Consider the following 22284-nt stretch of genomic DNA (forward strand, 5'->3'; position numbering starts at 1 on the left):
AAATAGCACTAAATTGTTAATTTAACAACTTTTAAAGTTTACGGATGGGAAAACAGAATGGCGCTGGCTCACCACGGGGCTTACGGTGTGGTACCCAGCTACTTTTTTAAAAGTAAACTCCACGATTCGCGAGCAAGTGTGCGTCCACACAGAGACAGACAGACGGACACACAGAAAAAATGCCTTTTATAGGTAAGAAAAGAAAAACGATGACGAGACTCAATATGTGAAGAACACGGGATTTATTCGGTTCACAAGTCAACGGATATAACTTCAAAACACTTTTATCGGTCATCTTTTTCTCGAGACAGCGTTCCCGTGGGATTATTTCCAAGTCGATAGACGACACCTTTTTTTTACTCATCCTGGCAGACACACACACAGACACACGCCTCTGTCTGTGTGTGTGACTGTCTGTGAGTATGTCTGTGTGTTTCTATATGTGTGTGTCTGTGTGTGTCTATGTGTCTGTGTGTGTGCCTATGTGTCTCTGTGTGTGTCTGTGTCTCTGTGTGTCTATGTGTCTTGTGTGTGTCTGTGTCTATGTATCTCTGCGTGTGTCTGTCTTGGTGTGTTTGTCTATGTGTCTGTGTCTATGTGTCTCTGTGTGTCTATGTGTCTGTGAGTATGTCTGTGTGTCTGTTTGTGTATTTCTATGTGTGTGTCTGTGTGTCTATGTGCTCTGCATGTGCCTATGTGTCTTTGTGTGTCTGTGTCTCTGCCTGTGTCTATGTGTCTTGTGTGTGTCTGTGTCTATGTATCTCTGCGTGTGTCTGTCTTTGCGTGTGTTTGTCTGTGTCTCTGTGTGTCTATGTGTCTCTGTGTGTGTCTATGTGTCTGCGTGTGTCTATGTGTCCGTGTGTCTATGTGTATGTGTCTACAGTGACACGCGGTGGTGGTAGTGATGGCGGTAGTGGTGGCGGCCGTGTGGTGCGTGTCGAACTTCTTTCACGCCGTACGTATCGTAAACATCGCCACAGGGGAGATTAAGGTGGCTGCGGGTGCTGGCGATGATTACTGGGCGCCCCCCTGCCCGCCTACGCCGCTAAACGTCGCTCGCCAGTCTGTTCCAAGCTATGGGGTAGGGGGAGCGAGATAGAGAGGGGGGGGGGGGTGGTGGTGGTGGACCTTTGTCTTGCGGCGTGTAAATATTGTTGCGTGCGTGCGGGGTTTGTCCATGTGGTGGCGGTAATGGTGAGTCGAGCAAAAGTGGTGAAAGTTTGTGGGGTCGCTCCGAGCTCACCCTGTCACCCATCGCTCTCGAGCTCCCTCCTAGGGGAAGATGATGAGGTTGACGAGGTTGATGATCCTCATCGTTTGTGAATGCAGAAATAAACATCAGAATCTGGTGGTTTCATTCTGACCTCCGATCCTGGTCAGCAATTGAACGTCGGGAAACCCTCGCGCCGAGGGGCCCCACTAGTGGGCGTGGCCGTGCCCCACCAGTGGGCGTGGCAGTGCCCCCACCAGTGGGCGTGGCCGTGCCCCCATCACGTGGCGTGTGTAGTGACGGCAGCTACGCTCGGAGTGGCTGGATAATAAAGCTTGAAACGCACAGCAAACCACGTGGCCTCGGTGACACGCGATGCGAGGAGGACAGGCAGCCTATACAAAGACAAAGGCACCCCCAGTAGCCTCAGCACACTTTTGTGGCAAGTTCTGTTGGGAGTAGCAATTAAGGGCAGCACTGTAGGGCACTCCGGGGTGGGGAGATAGGGGGGTGGACAGCACCACAGGCCATCAGCCAGCTGCAGAAACATTCCCCTCCTCCACTCATCTCACTCACCCAGTCACCCCTCCACTCACCCCTCCACTCACCCCACCACTCATCTCACTCACCCCTCCATTCATCTCACTCACCCAGTCACCCCATTCACCCCCCCACTCACCCCTCCACTCACCCCTCCACTCACCGCTCCACTCATCTCACTCACCCCTCCACTCACCCCTCCACTCATCTCACTCACCCCTCCACTCACTCCTCCACTCATCTCACTCACCCATCCACTCACCCCTCCACTCACCCCTCCACTCACCCCTCCGCTCACCCCTCCACTCATCTCACTCACCCAGTTACCCACTCACCCCTCCACTCACCCCTCCGCTCACCCCTCCGCTCACCCCTCCACTCATCTCACTCACCCCTCCACTCACCACTCCGCTCACCCCTCCGCTCACCCATCCACTCACCCCACTCACCCCTCCACTCATCTCACTCACCCAGTCACCCACTCACCCCTCCACTCACCCCTCCGCTCACCCTCCGCTCACCCCTCCGCTCACCCCTCCACTCATCTCACTCACCCCTCCACTCACCCCTCCGCTCACCCCTCCGCTCACCCCTCCACTCATCTCACTCACCCCTCCACTCATCCCTCCACTGATCTCACTCACCCCTCCACTCACCCCTCCACTCACCCCTCCGCTCACCCCTCCACTCATCTCACTCACCCCTCCACTCACCCCACTCACCCCTCCGCTCATCTCACTCACCCCTCCACTCACCCCACTCACCCCTCCACTCATCTCACTCACCCAGTCACCCACTCACCCCTCCACTTATCCCACTCACCCCTCCACTCACCCCACTCACCCCTCCACTCATCTCACTCACCCACTCACCCCTCCACTCACCCCACCACTCACCCCTCCACTCATCTCACTCACTCACCCCTCCACTCACCCCACTCACCCCTCCATTCATCTCACTCACCCAGTCACCCACTCACCCCTCCACTCACCCCACTCACCCCTCCACTCATCTCACTCACCCACTCACCCCTCCGCTCACCCCTCTGCTCACCCCTCCACTCATCTCACTCACCCCTCCGCTCACCCCTCCGCTCACCCCTCCACTCACCCCTCCGCTCACCCCACCACTCATCTCACTCCGCTCACCGCCCAGCCCCCCAGTAGCCCGAGCTGCTGCTGCTGCTGGGGGGCGTTGTCCCCCAGCGCCGCGTTGGCCCTCAGCAGGAACCTCGTGCGGTGACGCCGCCTCTCCCCCCCCCCTCCCTCCCCTGCCAGCAGCGCCCTCCTGCACCACCACCTCGTCCGCCTCCTCCTCCTCCGCGTAGGCCGCTGCCAGCAGCAGCTCCGCAATGCCTCCCACCGTGTCGCCGTCCCTCAGGGCCCTCCCCGGGGGGGTCGCCCCCCCCCCCACCGCCCCCCCCGCCGCGTGGATCCGCGCCGAGCGGCGCACCGGCGTCACGAGCCGCGGCCGCGAGGGGGGGGCTGCCGGCGCTGCGGTGGAAGGGGGGGCCGTGATGTTAGGGGGGGCAGCCAGGGTGGTGGTGGTGGTGCAGGAGATGTTGGCGGCTGGGGTGGTGGTGGTGCAGGAGATGTGGGCGGCTGGGGTGGTGGTGGTGCAGGAGGTGTGGGCGGCTGGGGTGGTGGTGGTGGTGGTGCAGGAGATGTGGGCGGCTGGGGTGGTGGTGCAGGAGGTGTGGGCGGCTGGGGTGGTGGTGGTGCAGGAGATGTGGGCGGCTGGGGTGGTGGTGGTGCAGGAGGTGTGGGCAGCTGGGGTGGTGGTGGTGCAGGAGATGTGGGCGGCTGGGGTGGTGGTGCAGGAGATGTGGGCGGCTGGGGTGGTGGTGGTGGTGCAGGTGTGGGCAGCTGGGGTGGTGGTGCAGGAGGTGTGGGCGGCTGGGGTGGTGGTGGTGGTGCAAGAGGTGTGGGCGGCTGGGGTGGTGGTGGTGCAGGAGGTGTGGGCGGCTGCAGTCACGAAAGCTTTAAATAAAAAATGTTCGACTTTAAATTAAAAAAAAAATTCGACTAAATTAAATTAAAAACTTAAAACATTTTTCGACTTAAATAAATTAAAACAAATTAAAAAAAAATTTCGCCCTCAAAAGCACTCGAACCTTGGGCAGCTGAGGCGCGCGAGTTCTCTTTGTCCATCGTAGACATCGCCGGAGAAGTTGTTGTTGTTGTGCTGTTGTTTAGTCGTCGTTGTATAGCTGTTGTATAGTCGTTGTTGTGCTGTTGTTTAGTCGTCGTTGTATAGCTGTTGTATAGTCGTTGTTGTGCTGTTGTTTAGTCGTCGTTGTATAGCTGTTGTATAGTCGTTGTTGTGCTGTTGTTTAGTCGTCGTTGTATAGCTGTTGTATAGTCGTTGTTGTGCTGTTGTTTAGTCGTCGTTGTATAGCTGTTGTATAGTCGTTGTTGTGCTGTTGTATAGTCGTCGTTGTATAGCTGTTGTATAGTCGTTGTTTATTTGTAGTTTAATGTTTAAAGTGGTAAAGTTAAATGGTTAAAGTCGCAGCCTAAGTGGAGGCCTTCGAGGCGGCCATCGACAAATTCTGAAATTTCGCGACCCTTGCCCCCTGAACTTGCCTCCGATTGGCTGCGGGAGAGGACATACACACACGAGTGTACACCATCACACCATCACACACAGTGCACACCACCACACTATCACACATACAGAGTGCACACCACCACACTATCACACACACAGAGTGTACATCACCACACCATCACACACACACACCTCACGCTTTCTCTCTGTTTAAACGTGAAAACTCTTAAACTCTTAAAACACCAACCCTTAAACACTAACCCTTAAAAGCCAACTCTTAAACACCAACCCTTAAACGCCAACCCTTAAACACCAACCCTTAAACACCAACCCTTAAACACCAACCTTTAAACACTACCCTTAAACACCAACCCTTAAACACCAACCCTTAAACACCAACCCTTAAACACCAAGCCTTAAACACAAACCCTTAAACATCAACCCTTAAACGCAAACCCGTAAAAGCCAACCCATAAACGCCAACCCTTAAACACCAAACCTTAAGAAGCAACCTTTAAACACCAACCCTTAAACGCCAACCTTTAAACACCAACCCTTAAACGCCAACCTTTAAACACCAACCCTTAAACGCCAACCTTTAAACGCCAACCCTTAAAGGCAAACCCTTAAACACAAACCCTTAAACACCAAACTTGCACGCCACAACCTGGACGGTAGAGGGCATTCTTTACCTCACGCTTTCTCTCAAAAGTGGCGACCTCACACTCCTAGCGGGTCGTCCTCCTCCTCGTCGTCCTCGTCGTTAATTGAGCAACAAAAATAAATTTTCCGGCGTCTGCACCCCCCTCACGAATTAAAAAAAATGGCGGTGGGTGAGGGGGAGGAGCCAAAACAAATTGGCGGGAAAACAAAAAAACTTCGCGTCACGTGGGAAGGGAGACGCCAAATCCGATTGGCTCCGAGGCGGGAGCGACTTTGAGGCAATTTTTTTTTACAGTACGAAATTACAAAACTCAACATCGACAATAAAACTCGCGTTGGCATTCGCGCCGGTGTAAATAAATGTAAAAAAAATAAAAGTTGTATTGTTGACGTACCATATTTAAATCAAATGTTTTTACTCGAACGCGATTCCGTTGTTTCGATTCATTCTCGTGCTGAATCGTGTCGAGCTATGATTACGAAACGCGAATCGTGATCCGAGTTTGCTAAGCCAATGGGAGCGCAACGCTGCTAAAGGCAGCGTCCAATAGGAGAAGGCGATGGTGGGAGGTGGCCGGGTGCCGCTTGGACCAATCAGTGAGCAGGGTGTTCAATGTTTCCCGCTCTTTCGGGGGTTTTTTTGTTAATCACAAAAACAATATTTAAACCCCGGGGTAAAAGTTATGGAGAGCATTGTTTTAAAAAGTGTGTAGTCGGAAAAGTTTGCACGTAAATTATATTGAAACAGAGGAGCAATAACAATAATATAACTCCACCAATATCTTCTACAATGGATTCCAATGTTATCCCAAAGGTAATCGATTCCAACAGCTATAAACACTACCACCAACTCGACTCCCACTTTATCCCCATTGAAAATCGATTCCATGAGCACCATTCACCAACAATCGATTCCCATGTTATCACAACGGGAATCGACTACATACCATCAAAATTCTCCAACAATCGATTCCCATGTTATCCGCAAAGGAATCGATGCGAGTATTTTAATCGAACCGAGAATCGATTTTCCCTCCACGTGAGGTTCATGGAGATGGGGAAGTTCTACGGACCTGGTCGACTCCTCCACCTCCTCCTGCCTCTCCTCCTCCACATCGTCACTTGCAGCCACGGTGAGCCGAGCGGGACAGAGGTCGATACATCTGGTACCAAGCTGTGGTGTACGTGGGGAGCGGTGGTGCAGTGGTTAGCGCACTGTGTGAGTGTGTGGGGAGTGGTGGTGCAGTGGTTAGCGCACTGTGTGTGTGTGTGGGGAGTGGTGGTGCAGTGGTTAGCGCACTTAGTTTGTGGGCAGTGGTGGTGCAGTGGTTAGCGCACTGTGTGTGTGTGGGGGGAGTGGTGGTGCAGTGGTTAGCGCACTGTGTGTGGGGGGAGTGGTGGTGCAGTGGTTAGCGCACTGTGTGTGTGGGGGGAGTGGTGGTGCAGTGGTTAGCGCACTGTGTGTGGGGGGAGTGGTGGTGCAGTGGTTAGCGCACTGTGTGTGTGTGGGGAGTGGTGGTGCAGTGGTTAGCGCACTGTGTGAGTGGGGAGTGGTGGTGCAGTGGTTTGCTCAATGTGTTGTTCACTCATCTCCCCAGCTCCGCCTTCCCCATTGAATGTACGTTTGGAATCTCGAGACCTCCTTGCAGACCTCTGCTGGGACCCCGGTGAAGTTGACCCCAAAGGGGATAGACCCCCAATTGTTGAGCCTTCAACCATCGACTCCACCACCACCACGGCCAACTCAACTTTTCTGGACGTTACCTACACAGTTCAGAGCAAACTGTGAGATGCTCCCTCACTCACCCACCCGCTTGATCACTTACCAACTCACTCACCCACTCACCAACCCACTCACTCAACCACCCACTCACTCAACTACCCACTCACTTATCCACTCACTAACTCACTCACCCACTCACCCATTCACCCACTCACCTATTCACCCACTCACTCACCCACTCAGTCACTCGCCCACCCACTCACCCACCTACTCACCCACCCACAAACCCACTCAACCTCCCATCCATTCACGGCTGAATTCACTCACCCACTCATTCACTCACCCACCCATCCGTCACTCACTCAACTCACTCACCCTTAAACCCACTCACCTAATCACTCACCAACCCACTCACCCATTAATTCACTCACCAACCCACTCACTCACTCAACAACAACCGCGATTTGCCACTAATTGGCTGTGACATCATAATGGCACTTGTGCCAGACTATATGCACGTTGAGGCCACGTCAAGTGTTGAACGCCCGCTGGCAGGAGCATGCTGGAGTAGCCCACCGATGGGACTTTGTCCAGATCTTTCAGGAATTTGTGAGCTCCTCACACAATCCTGCCTGGTTAAACCCAGGATGGATTAAATTTCGATTTAAAGCTTTCGTGACTGCAAGGATTAATCTTCTTTGGTTCTTTCGGTAAAGTCACGTAGAATGAGAATAAAATAATACATTGATAAAATAAAATAACACAATAATCTCACGACGTTTCGGCCACAACACAAGCAGCCTTCATCAGGTGAAGGGACGAGACTGTCTGGAGGACAGCGCTGTGTTATTTTATTTTATCAATTTATTATTTTATTCTCATTCTACGTGACTTTACCGAAAAAACCAGGATAGATTGTAGGCAGGCCCGCCTAAATGTTTCGAACTGGCAAAGATGTTCCATTAGGGGGCTCCACGTTTTTCAAGCGTAGAGAAGGAAGGGAATGATTGTGGCCAAGAAGACTTGAAGCTTCGTGCAGAGCGACAGACCAGGTAGCTTCCACACAACGTTACCGATGAAAAGATATTGCCACGCGACTGATTCGGAGTGAGACCTCTACTGTCAAACCTTAGCCGGTCATGAGCACACTGCTCAGGTATGGGAAACTCTCCACTCTCTCCACAAATGCCCCATCACCAATTGGGAGTTGTGGGGGTGGAGTGTCTGATGGTACAAAATACCCAGGCAGGTGCTTAGTTTTGGTGGGTCTGATGGTAAGGCCCCACCTCTTGGTGGCAAGCTCCAGGTTCAGCAGCAGCACCTCCAACTCCTCCTCTGAGTGAGCAGCACTTACCAGACCATCAGCATATGTAACATGGTTGACCAATATGGAGCCATCCCTTGACTGCACCTGGGCATCAATCATCCTCCCATTGTATCTGTACCAGACGTAAATTCCACCGATACAGCCATCAAAGGCTTCACAAACTACTTGGTCGAAATAGGTGTTAAATAATGTGGGACCCAAGGTGAACAGGTAATGGCTCCAACTCCCAGTCACGTAGTTTTATCCGGGCCCGCTCACCATCATGAAGGTCCTTAATTATTGTAAGCAGAGGGTCAGGGACTCCGAAAGCATGAAGAGCAACCCAGAGCCCAGGCCTACTGATGGTATCATAGGCCTTGACCAGGTTAATAAAGCAGAGATGTAGGTCTTGTTGGAATTCCCTACACCTCTGCTGTAGCAGATGGACGGAAAATATGGCATCTGTGCAGGACCACCCTTTCCTGAAACTTGCATTGTGGCTCCGCAAAGCCTCTCCTCAGCATGCCTGGCAGGGCGATGTTGAATAATCCTTGCCAGGACGTTTCCCGGCACACTGAGGAGTGAGATGCCCCTGTTGTTGTTACAATCTGTGCGGTCTCCCTTCTTAAAGAGGGGGGACCACCAGGGCATCCTTCCAATCCTGCGGAACCCGTCCAGTGGTCCAGACTATTGTTATGATGTCATGTGCACAAATGCCACCCTCCCTCAACATTTTGCTCGGGGCCTTTCCTGGTCTCAGACTCTGGATTGCCTTCAGTACTCAACAGATGGCACCTCACCCAGCCACTTACAGGGGGTGACTTCCAACATTTGAGGCACCGCAGCCTCAGCAGGGTCATCCCCACTTTGTCCCACAATGTTTTCCAGGCTGAGGGATTTTCCCTCCCGCAGGACCTCACAGAAATGCTCAGCAAATCTGCAAACCTGTTCCTGGGGGTCGGAAATTGAATCACCGTTCTTTCCGCTAAATATGGAAATAGGTGTGGCGCTGCAAGTTACTTTTTTGACGGAGTTATTTGTGATCGCGGGCCATTGAGGCAGATTCCATCTGCTCAGCAACCCGCGACCACCACCAATCCTTGGAACACCTCACGGCTCTCCGAACCTCCGAGCGAAGGCTGCAGTAAGCCTCCTCATTCTCTGACGTGGGATGCTGTAGACGATTAGAGTGGGCCTGTCACTTTTCTCAGCCAGCCTGAACACCTCTTCTGTCAGTGAGGGTCTCTGGCGAGGTCTGGACCGTATTCCCAAGCAGCCATTAAAGCTGCATGAGTCACAGTCCAAAACCTCGCCCATTTCCCCTCGACATCAGGAGTGGGGGACAATGCCAACCCCAGCTGCAAGCGATGATGAAATTCTCACTTGCAACTTTCATCAGCTAACTGAGACCAGGCCACTGGGTTTGAATGGGGTCCTGGGTATACACCCACCATTGGAGTAGAAGAATGGCAGGCGCATCTTCCAGATGGCAAGTCGATGGTCAGTGAGCAAATCAGCTCCATGGTAGGTCCTTGTGTCAAGGACATGGGCCAGCATCTGCTGTTCCATCACTATGTAGTCCAGCAGATGTTCTTTGCTTGGACCTGGCATGCATCCATGATGTTGCGTGGATGCGCCGATGCCAGAACAGCGTGTTGGTAATTACAAGCCTATGGGCTGCACAAAAATCGTGCAGCCTTCTACCGTTGTTATTGAGCTGATCTGGCCCATGCCTTCCAATCACTCCAGACCAGGTGCCAGCATCATGACCAACTTGGGCATTAAAGTTGACCGACAATGTGAATATCCCGAGGGGCCACTTTAGCTAGCACTTGTGACAGGAGCTCATAGAAGGCATCTGACTCATCGGCCTTGCCTGCGTCCCTCCACGGATGTTCGTCTTCGGTGGGGGCATAAGTAATGACGACCACCGCTCCTCACCTCTGGTTGATGGGAAAGCGAGCCCAAAGTAGCCTGGGGCTTACAGCTTCCCACACCTCACCGCCACACTCCCACGACCCCTTCATTATTTTGTTCATAAGAAGAGCCACTCCCTGTTGTTTGGCAGGCTCCTGCCCCGAGTAGAGGACTGTCCACCCCTCATGGTGGCAGGAGCCAGAGCCGGTCCACCGGACCTCCTGAATACCGCAGAGATCCAGGCGGTACCAGTCCAGCTCCCGACAGAGGAGTGGCAGCCTCTCCTTCGCAGTGAGCGTTCGAACATTCCACGTGGCCATCCACAGTGGTTTTTTGCTGTTTCCAAATGGGGTTTTGTAAGGAGACGTCATCGACGCCTGTCCCGCCGGGGCACTAAACAATGCGCATAATTTGATATTTTGTGTGTTGTTTAGTGGTAATTAATTGAAGGTGGAGCGGTTAACAGCCCCTTGCACACGTTCAGAGCTCCCTTTGACCATTGTGGTGGCTACAAACGCCCACTCACTCACCAACCCACTCACCCACCCACTCACTCAGCCACGCACTCAACAACCCACTCACCAACCCACTCGCCCATTAATTCACTCAGCCACTCACTCGACAACCCACTCACCCACTCACTCACCAACCCACTCAATCAGCCACTAACTCGACAACCCACTCACCCACTCACTCACCAATCCACTCGCCCATTAGTTTACTCACACACACACGTCTCTCTCAGTCACCTGCTCACTCGCTCCTCACCACTCCTCACCATTTCCTTTCCATGTTTCTGTCTGCGCAGTTTTGGACAAGTCCACTGGCAGATCGTCTGCTCTGCCACAACAGAGACGCGGTGCAATGTCTCCTCAGCGCTGGAAGATCCCACCGACCGCTACCACCTCCGCGTCAGATCCACCGCCTCATCATCACCACTGTCCTCACCCTGGGTCGTGGTTGAGGTCGTGCACTTGAAGACAAGTGAGTGGCGTGAGATCGGCCATGTGCCGCTGTCTCTGTCTCTGTGTGTGTCTGTGTGCCGAATGGCGGTTGTTGATGTTGTGTGCTCGCCAACAGCACTTACCCCAACTGTCTGTGCAAGCTATATGAGAGATCTTGTTTTTATGTGTCTGTGTGTGTTTCTGTCTCTCTATGTGTGTCTCTTTGTGTAACTGTTTGTGTCTCTGTGTGTGTGAGTGTCTGTGTTTAGGTCTCTGTGTGTGTGAGTGTCTGTGTTTGTGTCTGTCCATGTGTCTGTGTGTCTCTGTGTGTGTGAGTGTGTTTGTGTCTGTCCATGTGTCTGTGTGCCTCTGTTTGTGTGAGTGTCTGTGTGTCTGTGTGTGTGTGAGTGTCTGTGTTTGTGTCTCTGTGTGTGTGAGTGTCTGTGTTTGTGTCTGTCCATGTGTCTGTGTGTCTCTGTGTGTGTGAGTGTCTGTGTGTGTGTGTGTGTGAGTGTTTGTGTCTGTTTGTGTCTCTGTGTGTGTGAGTGTCTGTGTTTGTGTCTCTGTGTATGTGAGTGTCTGTGTTTATGTCTCTGTGTGTGTGAGTGTCTGTGTTTGTGTCTCTGTGTGTGTGAGTGTCTGTGTTTGTGTCTCTATGTGTGTTACTGTCTGTGTTTGTGTCTCTGTGTGTGTGAGTGTCTGTGTTTGTGTCTGTCCATGTGTCTGTGTGTCTCTGTGTTTCTCTGTCTGTGTCTGTTTGTGCCTCTTTCTGTCTGTGTCTGTCTGTAACTTTCCCACTCACTCTCACTCACTCTGTAGAACAGGGGGAGATCACACAAACTCCAAACATACAACAGCAGGCATCGTCAGGGTCTGGATTCGAACCAACGGCCTCCGGCTCACTAGGCGAGGGAGATAACACCCCCCCCCCACGCGTGACTCCCCCCCCCCGGTGTCTCAGCTGTCCTCAGTGCTCCGATATTCACCCTGAAGCTCACCAAGAAAAGGACGGTGGAGGAGGGTGATGGCGACGGCTGTGACGACGGCGGTGACGACTGCGATTGTGTGGTGGCTGGGAAGGTAGACGCGGTGGTTGACGCAGAGCCGGAGGTCTGGGAGCTGTCAATGTCGGCCTACGTTGAGCGTTTGTTGCTGAGAAGGATGGTGGGGCACCGACTGGATTTCTTTTTTCAAGCGGAGTACTCGGCAAAAGGGGGCGCTCCGAATGCGGTGAGCGGTTGCGGGGGTTGTGACGGGGGTTGGAAGGTTGTGGGGGGGACGTGAGTGGTGATTGAGAAGCCTTGGGTATCGGAGGGAGTAGCCAAACCTTGTGAGTGGGTAAGTTAGTGAAAGAGTTAATGAGTGGATGAGTGAGTGATGCTACTCTACTACTGATGATACCTCTGTAGTGTACCACTTCTGAGACACTAATCGTAGGAGGCAACACGTCTATTCTACACATTTAACAATTGTTCACACACGGGATAACTACAGACTGGTCAGAGCAGCCGGCACGCTGCCTGACGATGAAGACGTAGCACATTGGGTTCCACTCCACCGACAGACAGCCTTTATCCAGCCTCAGGACTTCCCTTTTATGCCCCCCCGGTGTGGCCTGGCTCCGCCCTTGGCCACGCCCCCTTCTGGAAACCCACCAGAAGGCTCTGGGCCATACCTCACGTGTCCCCTCGGGCACCCTTGCCACACATCCCTTACCCCGGCCTATCACGTGCTCCACCAGCCGGCCGGTTTGCCATGTCCTCATATGCCCCCTACTGCCAGCAGTGCGCATCATGCACCCGAGTAACCCACTCCGTGGCATTGCATTCTCTGCTGCCAGAACGGCCGCTGCACCCTGCTCTGCTGGCAGGTATGGCTGTGACGCCCACATCTCCTCTCTCTGTCGGTAACCAGCACCACGTGCCATAGTGACCCATTCTGTGTCACTTCACTACGACTGTAGTGAGTCCAACTGAGTCGCAGACGTTATTCTTTAGAGGCAACACATTTGTTGTAACACGTGACATACAAAGGGGTAACTGCCCCTTTACCAGATATAGCCTAGGGGTGGTGACCACCCAGCTAACTAATCTATACGTCGGAGTTACAGCTACGAAGGGTCGGACCCTCACTCGGGTCCCCGGCCACATGTTGATGCCTTGTAGGACGTAGAGCTTCCAGCTTGTAGACGTGGAGCTTCCAGCTTGTAGACGTAGAGCTTACAGCTTGTAGACGTAGAGCTTCCAGCTTGTAGACGTGGAGCTTCCAGCTTGTAGACGTGGAGCTTCCAGCTTGTAGACGTGGAGCTTCCAGCTTGTAGACGTGGAGCTTCCAGCTTGTAGACGTGGAGCTTCCAGCTTGTAGACGTGGAGCTTCCAGCTTGTAGACGTGGAGCTTCCAGCTTGTAGACGTGGAGCTTCCAGCTTGTAGACGTGGAGCTTCCAGCTTGTAGACGTGGAGCTTCCAGCTTGTAGACGTGGAGCTTCCAGCTTGTAGACGTGGAGCTTCCAGCTTGTAGACATGGAGCTGCCAGCTTGTAGATGTGGAGCTTACAGCTTGATGACACGACTATTGATGATGATACTACTACTACTGATGATGATGCTGCTACTCCAGGTGAACTTCGTCAGTTGCCACCACGCGGTGTGTCCGCCTGGAGACGCTGATGAGTACTGTGCCCGTGCGAGGGTCATCGCTGACTTCCTGCGGCGGAAGGCAGGGGAGTGGTCTCCGCTGTCCTGTGTGTCCGTCCCTCCACGACACAGCGCCGTGGGTGAGTGGGTGGGTGAGTGGCTGGGTGAGAGAGAGAGATGTTTGTGTGTGTGTGGTGATTGCAAATCCTTTGATATCGGAGTAAGTTGCCAAACCTTGTGAGTTGATGGGTGAGTGAGTGGGTGGGTGGATGTCTATGTATCTGTATGTATCTAAATTAGTCTCTATGTATCTTTATGAGTCTCTATGTGTCTCTGTATCTCTTTGCAGAGTATCTGTGTGTCTCTGTGGGTCTCTGTGTATCTCTATGTAGGGTCGCTATGTATCTCAACCAGCCTCCATGTGTGTCAATGAGTCTGTATCTCTGTAAATCTCTGTGTGAGTAGTTTATGGGTCTCTGAGTAGTCAATGAGTTTTCTGTGTGAGTAGTCTATGGGTCTCTATGAGTGTATTCATCGGACGACTAAAGTTATTAAACTGAGTAAAGTTATATTCTTGGTTCTTTCGGTAAAGTCACGTTGAAGGGAAACAATAAAATAATAAAATATATATAAAACAATAACATTATCACAACGTTTCGACTGTAACACAAACAGTCATCATCAGGTGTGAAAACCAACGGCAAAAAACATTTGAAAGAAGTGGCGGTTTGTATTTATTTTTAAACGTTAACACCACGGACAGCGATTTGTCAGTTTGTTTATAAGGACGAGTCCATCTATGTTCGGAAAAGAGGAGGGGGAGACGAAAAATTAATGTATGCTGTCTGAAAGCCACCGTAAACGTGAACAATCAATTAAGACCCGAAATGGTTTATCAAATCCTTCCAATGATTGCTAAGCCAGAATCCATCTTCTCGGTTGAAATTGTCTCTGTGTTTGTATATGTGGATAGCCTCATGAACGAATCTCTCGTGGTAGCCCGATGGCTTGCAAAGAACCTCTGTCTTGGAGAAGTCAATGTCATGTGAGCCTACTGAATTATAACAGTGATCTGCCATGGCCGAGGTGTTGGTCTTACCGTGTTTAAGGTCTGCTTTGTGTTCACGAATGCGGTCCGAGACATGTCGTTTGGTTTCTCCAATGTAACTACTACCACAGAGGCAACTTGGTTTGTAGACACCAGGGTACTGTATGTCCAGAATCACATCTTTTACAGACGAAACCAGATCACGGATGTTATGTAATGTGTTGAAACTGACCTGGATCTTGTGTTTATTCAAGATTTGGAGATCTTTTTTGTGATCCCCGCAATGTAGGGTAAAGTAATGGTTTTGAAAGGCTCCTCAAGAGGGTCATTCTTCATGGTTTGAGTGATAGCTTTGCGGATTGTATAGTCGGAGTAACCATTAGCCTTAAGAGCTTGGTGTACGTGCTTGAGTTCACTGCCTATGTGTTCCTGGTCGGATATGCATTGGGCTCTATGGTGCAGAGTCTTGATGAGATAATTCTTCTGTGATGGATGGTGGTGGGAATCCGGTTTCAGATATGCATCCGTATAGGTAGCTTTCCTATAGACAGAGTGGCTCATTGAACCATCAGGTCTCTTTTTTATTAAGACATCCAAAAAAGGTAGCTTGCCATCTTTTTCGACTTCCATGGTAAATCTGATGGCTGGGTATATGGAATTGATGTGGTCGAAGGATTGGTCTAGAGCAGGCCGGCCATGTGGCCAGATGACAAAAGTGTCATCCACGTACCTCTTCCATAAGGTTGGGCCGAGAGTGGCAGTCTGGATGTCGTCAGTCTCAAATTTCTCCTTGAAAATGTTGGCTATAACTGGAGATAGGGGGGAGCCCATTGGGGTTCCCTCAGTTTGTAGAAAGTTCCATTCCAAGTGAAGTATGTATTGGTTAAGCAGTGTCTCACCAGGGGGGGTACCTCAATGTTTAGTCCTTGATGAACCAAGTCTTCAATGATTGCGATGGTGTTAGGTACAGGAACTTTGGTGAATAAGGAAACTACATCAAAACTGACAAGCAGGTCGTCTGGGGACAGGGAAATACCCTTGATTGTCGATACCAGTGAGTAGAATTTTGTACCGCAGAGGTGGTTTTTCCAGTGAAAGGACGCAGGATTTCAGACAGAAAACGAGCCAGTTTGTAGGTGGGGGAGTTGATAGAGATGATGGGACGGAGGGGTGTATCTACTTTATGCATTTTTGGTAAGCCGTATAATCTTGGTGGCCTGGCAGCAGAAGGTTTCAACAAAAACTGTTTAGATTGATCAATTAATGCGGTTGAATCAGAAATAATTTTGTTGGTTTGTGTGACGAGGCTGTTGGTGGGATCTCTTTTTATTTTTGTATAGCTGCCATCGTCGAGTAATTCTTTCATTTTGTTGTTATATTCTATTTTATCCATGATGACAGTAGCATTGCCCTTGTCAGCTGAGAGGATTACAATGTCATCCCTCTTTTTTAATTTGTATAATTCAAAACGCTCATCTTTGCTGAGGTTGCTAGCTGGCATCTTAGCGTTTTTGAGGGTTGCAGCGATTTCAGATCTTGCTACGTCTGCAGCGATGTGACCCAGGCCCTTGAGAACAACGTCTACTTGGGCAATGATATCAGTAACTGGTATGTGTTTAGGGGTGACTGCAAAGTTTAGACCTTTAGCTAAAACGGATTTCAGACCATCGGAAATAGAACTGTTACTACGATTAATTACGACTTTGTTAACGTCTAACTTTTTGGTGTGTGGGTCCGGTCTTTTGTTGGAGAGGAGGTTAAATTTGGAAATCAGGTTGTCCTTACATTTGGTTGACATAGTAGCAGCTGAAGAGGCAGTCATATTGTCTACATGTTCCCAATCTGATGTGGACATTGTTGCCGTCAATGATAAGTGTGATTTGTAGAGTGTCTTGTCTAACTGATCTAGTTCGGTGCGTATAAGTCAGATTTTCTCTGAGATAAGAGCTAAGCTAGTTTTGAAAAGAATTCGTTTCGCATTAGAAGAAGTTACATCAGCAGAGGTCAGTGTAAATGCGATTGGTATTACCCCAGAGTCGCGACATCTCTTCAGAAAGGTGAGAGACTCGATCAGCTGAGCCTTCTTATCCCGGAGTTTGTTGAAGGATCTTAAAGTTATGTGGAAACCCTCCCCGTAGAGGTGGTTAAATTTTGATTTAAAGCTTTCGTGACTGCAATAATTCATATTCTTGGTTCTTTCGGTAAAGTCACGTTGAAGGGAAACAATAAAATAATAAAATATATAAAACAATGAAATTATCACGACGTTTCGACTGTAACACAAACAGTCATCATCAGGTGTGAAAACCAACGGCAAGAAACATTCGAAAGAAGTGGCGGTTTGTATTTATTTTTAAACGTTAGCACCACGGACAGAGATTTGTCAGTTTGTTTATAAGGACGAGTCCATCTATGTTCGGAAAAGAGCAGGGGGGAGACGAAAAATTAATGTATGCTGTCTGAAAGCCACCGTAAGCGTGAACAATCAATTAAGACCCAAAATGGTTTATCAAATCCTTCCAATGATTGCTAAGCCAGAATCAATCTTCTCGGTTGAAATTGTCTCTGTGTTTGTATATATGGATAACCTCATGCACGAATCTCTCGTGGTAGCCCGATGGCTTGCAAAGAACCTCTGTCTTGGAGAAGTCAATGTCATGTGAGCCTACTGAATTATAACAGTGATCTGCCACGGCCGAGGTGTTGGTCCTACCGTGTTTAAGGTCTGCTTTGTGTTCACGAATGCGGCCCGAGACATGTCGTTTAGTTTCTCCAATGTAACTTCTACCACAGAGGCAACTTAGTTTGTAGACACCAGGGTACTGTATGTCCGGAATCACATCTTTCACAGACGGAACCAGATCACGGATTTTATGTAATGTGTTGAAACGGACCTGGATCTTGTGTTTATTCAGGATTTGGAGATCTTTTTTGTGATCCCCGCAATGTAGGGTAAAGTAATGGTTTTGAAAGGCTCCTCGAGAGGGTCATTCTTCATGGTTTGAGTGATAGCTTTGCGGATTGTATAGTCGGAGTAACCATTAGCTTTAAGAGCTTGGTGTACGTGCTTGAGTTCACTGCCTATGTGTTCCTGATCAGATATGCATTGGGCTCTATGGTGCAGAGTCTTAATGAGAATTCTTCTGTGATGGATGGTGGTGGGAATCCGGTTTCAGATAAGCATCCGTATGAGTAGCTTTGTGTGAGTAGTCTATTGGTCTCTGTGAGTAGTCTATGGGTCTCCGTGTGAGTATTCTGTGGGTCTCTCTGTGAGTAGTCTATGGGTCTGTGTGTGAGTAGTCTATGGGTCTTTGTGTTTGTAGTCTGTAGGTCTCTCTGTGAGTAGTCTGTGGGTATCTGTCAGTAGTCTATGGGTCTCTGTGTGAGTAGTCTATGGGTCTCCGTGTGAGTAGTCTGTGGGTCTCTTTGTGAGTAGTCTATGGGTCTCTGTGTGAGAAGTCTATGGGTCTCTGTGTGAGTAGCCTATGGGTGTCTGTGTGAGTAGTCTATGAGTCTCTGTGTCAGTAGTGTGTGGGTCTCTGTGTGAGTAGTGTGTGGTTCTCTGTGTGAGTAATTTGTGGGTCTCTATGAGTAGTCTATGGGTCTCTGTGTGGGTAGTCTATAGCTCTCTATGAGTAGTCTATGGGTCTCTAGTAGCCTATGGGTATCTATGAGTAGCCTATGGGTGTCTGTGTGAGTAGTCTATGGGTCTCTGTGTGAATAGTGTGTGGGTCTCTGTGTGAGTCGTGTGTGGTTCTCTGTGTAAGTAATCTGTGGGTCTCTATGAGTAGTCTATGGCTCTCTATGAGTAGTCTATGAGTCTCTGTGTGGGTAGTCTATGGCTCTCTATGAGTAGTCTATGGCTCTCTATGAGTAGTCTATGGCTCTCTATGAGTGGTGTATGGGTCTCTGTGTGGTCTCCCTGCCCAGGCCCTCCCGTGGGTGTCGTGACGGAGGGCCAGGCCTTGGCAGCCATCGGCCAGAAGGTGGCGCTGCTTCACTGCCACCTGCGGGTTGCGGCCGCGGTGACGCTGACGCAGGTGAACTGGCTGAAGGTCACCGTCGGTGATGACGGCCGGAAGAGGGCCAGCTTGGCGGTGCTCAATCCACGACACGGCACGGCATACCCAAACTCTCCCCTCATGGGCCGTGTGCGCTTCCGCGCCGGGGGGCGCGGAAGTGCACGCGGCGACTTCTCGCTGGAGCTGCTGGACGTGCAGCACGGCGACGGGGGCCTCTTCCTCTGCCACGTGGCCACCTTCCCCACCGGCAACTTCGAGGGAAGCGTCAACCTCTCCGTCGTCGGTGAGAATCGGCGCTCTCCGTTGTCTTTCTTCGCCGGCACTGTGGCCACAACTTTGCCACAACTTTTTTCGTCGGACGAATAAAGTTGTGGCAAAGTTGTTGCGGTCGTTGTTGTTGTGGTCATTGTGCCACACAGAGAAGCCGACGGTGGCATCGGCGTCAGCGGCGTTTACGGCCGGCCTGGTCTGCCGGGCCCCCCGGGCCGGTCAGGCCGGCAGGTCCTGCTGGGCCACTGTCGTCGCCGTGGGCCTCGCCCTCGCGGCCGCACTGCTCTACCGCCGCCGGCTCCAAGCGGCCGCGTGAGTCGCCCACCTCGTCACCTTCCCCGCCACCTCACCCCCTCGCTGAGCCTCTCACCTTTAACCACCGCGGAAGTGCACCACCCCCTCCCGCTGCCCGCTTCCCCGCTCGTCCCGATGTCGCTGGAATGTCACTCGAACGTCAGCGGCGCCCCTCGCGGGCTTCCTCGTGCGACGAATTACCGCTGTGCATCCCGCCCACCCCCCCCCCCCCCCCCCCGGCGCGTGTGCAGGGAAGAGCCCCGCGCCTCCCGCAAGCCACCACCAGGCGGCAAGGAGGACGACCGTGGCCACGTGAGTGGGGGGAGGGGGGCGCGCGGGATCGGAGCACGTGGGATCGGAGCCAGCGGGATCGGAGCAAGCGGGATCGGAGCAAGCAGGATCGGAGCACTCGCCGCTCGTGTGTGTTGTCTTGATTTAAAGCTTTCGTGACTGCAGTAATTCATATTCTTGGCTCTTTCGGTAAAGTCATGTTGAAGGGAAACAATTAAATAAAATATATATAAAACAATAAAAATTCTCACGACGTTTCGACCATAACACAAACGGTCGTCATCAGGTGTGAAAAAAAAACCAACGGCAAGAAACATTTGAAAGAAGTGTCGGTTTGCATTAATTTCATAATAAAGGTTTTTGGGTTAGATCGCGTTATATATAAATGTGTCGTAACCCTCCACCACCCGACACGGCCAATCAGCATGGAAATGGAGGTGAATAACACACTCCCATTCCTAGATATTTTGCTTGGACATGGCCTAAACGGTAAAATAACACACAGCATTTACAGAAAGCAAACGCACACTGATGCCTATCTGAATACAGAGTCACATCATCATCCAGCTCAGAAATCCTCTCTTATCAAGACGCTCATACATCGGGCTAAAACAGTGTCAGATGGTGAGAGTCTAGTGAGAGAGATTAAACACGTTAAAGATGCACTACGACAGAATGGCTACAGTAATGCTCAAATTAACAGAGCACTGAATGCCAAATCACGATCGCAAAGCAATACTGCTGAAAGCGACCAGATTGTTAAAACAATAAAAAATCTATATATCTCAGGAGTAACTGACAAATTAGCCCGTGTTTTGCAAAAGCAAAACATTACAGTAAGATTTGGTACAGTACACAAAATTCAAAAACTAGTATCTTGCACTAAAGACGCATTACCTAAATTATCAACAGAAGGTGTATATCGGATTAATTGTTTATGTGGCGGCTGCTACATTGGACAGACGGGACGTAATATCAGCGTAAGACTAAAAGAACATCAGAGAAATATTAAATTATCTCAAACACAACTGTCGGCAGTGGCAGAACATGCTTGTCAACAAGGACACTCAATTGATTTTGACAATGTTGCAGTGTTGTGTAAAACTAATTATTACTGGCAAAGACTAATTAGAGAATCCATTGAAATTGAGAGGAATAAGAATAACTTTAATCGCTCTGACAGCTACAGGCTTAGTGCGGGCTGGAAGCGTATTATTAAATAATACACATTACATTTTGATTTAAAGCTTTCGTGACTGCAGTGATTCATGTTCTTGGTTCTTTCGGTGGAGTCGCGTTGGGGGGGAAGCAATAAAATAAAAGAATATCTATGTTTATTGTTTCCCTTCGGCGTGGCTTTGCCGAGGAAGCTAGGAATATGAATGCACATTACAATTCCTTATAGGGGAAACACATACTAATTAACGGATTACTAACATAGCATATAATCACTAACACATTACAACTAATTACTAATCTACAACTCATTACTAATCATAACCAATGACTGATTACTAATCGATTATATAATTACAATACCCCCCCCCGCCTCTAATCACTTCACCTGATATGAGTTAAGTGATGACGTCACCCTGCTGCTCTATATAAAACCGGAAGCAAGCGAGGGCTTTACCATTCTGGCGAATTGCCCGATGATGCTGGATGTATTTACCAGCGAAACGTCGTACTCAAACTGTAAATGTGGATTCACACTTCAACACACCGGTGGGCTAAAATAGTGAATTATTTGTCTTTTGTCAACGTGACACTTTTTTTGCTGATTGGCCGTGTCGGGTGGTGGAGGGTTACGACACATTTATAAATAACGCAATCTAACCCAAAAACCTTTATTATGAATAATATTGGTCGCGAAAGCCTACGTGTTAAATTGCATTAATTAATTTATTTTTAAATGGTGTATTTATAAAAAACGTCAACGCCACGCACAGCGATTTGGCAGTTTATTTAGAAGGACTAGTCCATCTATGTTCTGAAAAGAGGAGGGGGGAGACGAAAAATTAATGTATGCTGTCTGGAAGCCACCGTAAGCGTGAACAATCAATTAAGACCTGAAATGGTTTATCAAATCCTTCCAATGATTGCTAAGCCAGAATCCATCTTCTCGGTTGAAATTGTCTCTGTGCTTGTATATGTGGATAGCCTCATGAACGAATCTCTCATGGTAGCCAGATGGCTTACAAAGAACCTCTGTCTTGGAAAAGTCAATGTCATGTGAGCCTACTGAATTATAACAATGATCTGCCACGGCCGAGGTGTTGGTCCTACCATGTTTAAGGTCTGCTTTGTGTTCACGAATGCGGTCTGAGACATGGTGTTTGGTTTCTCCAATGTAACTAAGTTGCCTCTGTGGTAGTAGTTAGGTCTTAATTGATTGTTCACGCTTACGGTGGCTTCCAGACAGCATACATTAATTTTTCGTCTCCCCCCTCCTCTTTTCAGAACATAGATGGACTTGTCCTTCTAAATAAACTGCCAAATCGCTGCACGTGGCGCTGACGTGTTTTATAAATAAATAAACCGTTAAAAAATAAATAAATTAATGCAAACCGGCACTTCTTTCAAATGTTTCTTGCCGTTGGTTTTTCACACCTGATGACGACAGTTTGTGTTATGGTCGAAACGTCGTGAGAATTTTTATTATATATATTTTATTATTTTATTGTTTCCCTTCAATGTGACTTTACCGAAAGAGCTAAGAATATATATAACATTTAATCTTTAGCCATCCTTGTTAATAAAATAATCACTGACGCGTTTATGTTTTATAAAATGTATTTGATGTTCGTGAACTTGTAACTCTTGAATTTTTGTAAATATTTTAACATCTATTAAAACATGAATAGTGAGTCCAA

The 22284-nt window shown here is 49.7% G+C and overlaps 1 protein-coding gene and 1 long non-coding RNA gene across 4 annotated transcripts; one reads left to right on the plus strand and one right to left on the minus strand.

Moving 5' to 3' along the window:
* Positions 1 to 225: 225 nt before the first annotated feature.
* On the minus strand, positions 226 to 5405 carry LOC142909275 (uncharacterized). The gene is made up of 4 exons (XR_012932239.1): positions 4993 to 5405; positions 3864 to 4345; positions 2899 to 3243; positions 226 to 1074 (listed from the first exon to the last, which is right to left on the minus strand). It is a non-coding gene; the product is annotated as an uncharacterized LOC142909275 (long non-coding RNA).
* A 554-nt stretch (positions 5406 to 5959) lies between these two features.
* On the plus strand, positions 5960 to 22284 carry LOC142909274 (uncharacterized). Of its 3 annotated transcripts, none has more exons than XM_076059701.1 (8): positions 5960 to 6096; positions 6601 to 6748; positions 10718 to 10893; positions 11815 to 12083; positions 13470 to 13626; positions 18465 to 18839; positions 18976 to 19138; positions 19372 to 22284. In XM_076059701.1, exons 1-8 carry the CDS (start codon positions 6012 to 6014, stop codon positions 19568 to 19570), a joined length of 1572 nt encoding a protein of 523 aa, XP_075915816.1. In that variant the 5' UTR covers positions 5960 to 6011; the 3' UTR covers positions 19571 to 22284. The 3 variants fall into 3 exon arrangements, with proteins under 3 accessions (XP_075915816.1, XP_075915817.1, XP_075915815.1); XM_076059702.1 differs by having other exon boundaries at positions 6613 to 6748; XM_076059700.1 differs by having other exon boundaries at positions 5963 to 6096; positions 6562 to 6748.

This window comes from Petromyzon marinus, unplaced genomic scaffold (genome assembly GCF_048934315.1).
Source record: "Petromyzon marinus isolate PM22_M1 ecotype Great Lakes invasive population unplaced genomic scaffold, UKy_Petmar_22M1.pri1.0 PM_G_Scaffold_114, whole genome shotgun sequence".
Lineage (NCBI taxonomy): Eukaryota > Metazoa > Chordata > Hyperoartia > Petromyzontiformes > Petromyzontidae > Petromyzon > Petromyzon marinus.

Bases quoted from the DNA above. Each gene is read 5' to 3' on its own strand.
- LOC142909274 (XM_076059700.1), top strand. From the start codon at position 6,012: ATGGAGATGGGGAAGTTCTACGGACCTGGTCGACTCCTCCACCTCCTC. The intron at 6,749-10,717 runs GTGAGATGCTCC...CTGTCTGCGCAG, and splicing joins TACACAGTTCAGAGCAAACT to TTTTGGACAAGTCCACTGGC. The intron at 10,894-11,814 runs GTGAGTGGCGTG...CCGGTGTCTCAG, and splicing joins GGTCGTGCACTTGAAGACAA to CTGTCCTCAGTGCTCCGATA.